Source organism: Dipteris shenzhenensis, chromosome 5 (genome assembly GCF_047967505.1).
Source record: "Dipteris shenzhenensis isolate YYH24624 ecotype China chromosome 5, Dip_SZ_1.0, whole genome shotgun sequence".
Classification (NCBI taxonomy): domain Eukaryota; kingdom Viridiplantae; phylum Streptophyta; class Polypodiopsida; order Gleicheniales; family Dipteridaceae; genus Dipteris; species Dipteris shenzhenensis.
In genome coordinates, this window is record NC_141600.1 from 487,081 (window position 1) to 488,600 (window position 1,520).

The 1,520-nt window shown below is 42.1% G+C and overlaps 1 protein-coding gene across 1 annotated transcript; it reads left to right on the forward strand.

The window, feature by feature from the left end:
• Positions 1–465: 465 nt before the first annotated feature.
• Positions 466–1,213, forward strand: LOC147901453 (uncharacterized). Its single transcript, XM_087375074.1, has one exon. The coding sequence runs from the start codon at positions 653–655 to the stop codon at positions 1,049–1,051; it is 399 nt and encodes a 132-aa protein (XP_087231200.1). The 5' UTR covers positions 466–652; the 3' UTR covers positions 1,052–1,213.
• Positions 1,214–1,520: the final 307 nt, after the last annotated feature.

A 1,520-nucleotide genomic window follows, 5' to 3' on the forward strand; every position in this document is an offset into this window, starting at 1 on the left:
CCAAAGGCCAAGCACCAAATGCCTAGGCATAAGCCACAATGGTAACAAGCAATGATAGCAACACTGAACAATAAATTCCTCAAAGTATTTAACCAACTACTAATACCTTGATAGCTCTTATCCATCTCTTGGTCAACGAAGCCTAGTCACACACTAGAAAGGCAAGGCTAAAAACGAAAATCCTACCCTAAGGAATTTTACTTTTGCTAAAACCATATATACTATAAATAACAACACAAGCGAGCACATCATGTGCTCGACAGTGCTGCCTTGTTTTTTAACTTTTGTGGAGTAGATCGATAGTTGAAGTGGGGAGGGAGGGCTAGCTTGAACACGAGAGAGAGAGAGAGAGAGAGAGAGAGAGAGAAATTGATGGGCAGGATGGGATGAAGTGATTGGAAGGACAATTTTTGGATGCCTTGCAACGAAGGGCTAATAAACCTTGTAGTGTAGTGGTGGCAACAAATAATAGTAGCAAATGTAAATGATTTATTCCAAACGTGTCAAGACCGTGTTTTTCAATGACACGGCATCAAGGTATGGCTTGCTTGGAAGGCTATGATTTGGAACCTTGCTTGGCAAGCCATGGAAACATATAAGTCTCCAGTATTCATCATCTCATTGAGCTCAAGTTTTGGGCTGTGGCTGGATTATGGCACTGGAATGGGCCGTTTTGGCTTATGCCGTCGCAGCGGAAGCTATCATTCTGTTACTGGTGACAATGCCTGGTTTGGAACGCCTTCGCAAGGGCATCATCGTTGTTTCCAGGAATTGTCTCCGACCGCTTATGGCCTTGATCCCCTTTTGTCTGTTTCTTCTGCTTGACATCTACTGGAAGTATGACCACCTGCCAAAGTGCCAAGGACCGACTTGCACTGTGGGTGAGCAGACAAGACATGCAAAATCCATTATGAAAAGCCAGCGCAATGCGATTCTAGTGCTCGCGGCTCTTCTTTTTTATTGGCTTCTTTACTGTACCACCCATATGTTGGTCCGGATCGAAAGACTTAATCAGCAAGTGAAGCAATTGAAGCAACGGAACTCCGAATGAAGTGTTTGGCTAAGTAATTCCATGTATTATTATGTATTGGCCTAGCAGTGTTTTGAAGGCTGGCACTCTCTTGGAGCACAACAAAGTATTAATTGAAAAGACAGTCAGATACTCTGTAGAACTTGTAACGTCGTTCATATATTATAAGCTGAGATCCTGTTTGATTTGTCTGTACGGCTCACATGCCTCGAAAGGTCCTGGTTTCAAATTTCTTTTCAGAATTAAGGGAGTTCGGTTTTGTCTCGTTGTCAAATTACTTAAAACCTCCAGCATCTGATCACCCATTGTAACGCCAAAATGACATGTCATTTCATTTGACATGAGCCCTTCGGCGACTCCTCTAAATGTTATACTATGTAGAGAAATATTTTAAGTAGTACTTCCATCCTAGATAATAATACGTGTTGGTTTGCTGTCTTGTTTATCAAGTTGAAAGTCTTACGGTGACCTCAGTTTCGTAGAGAAGAAA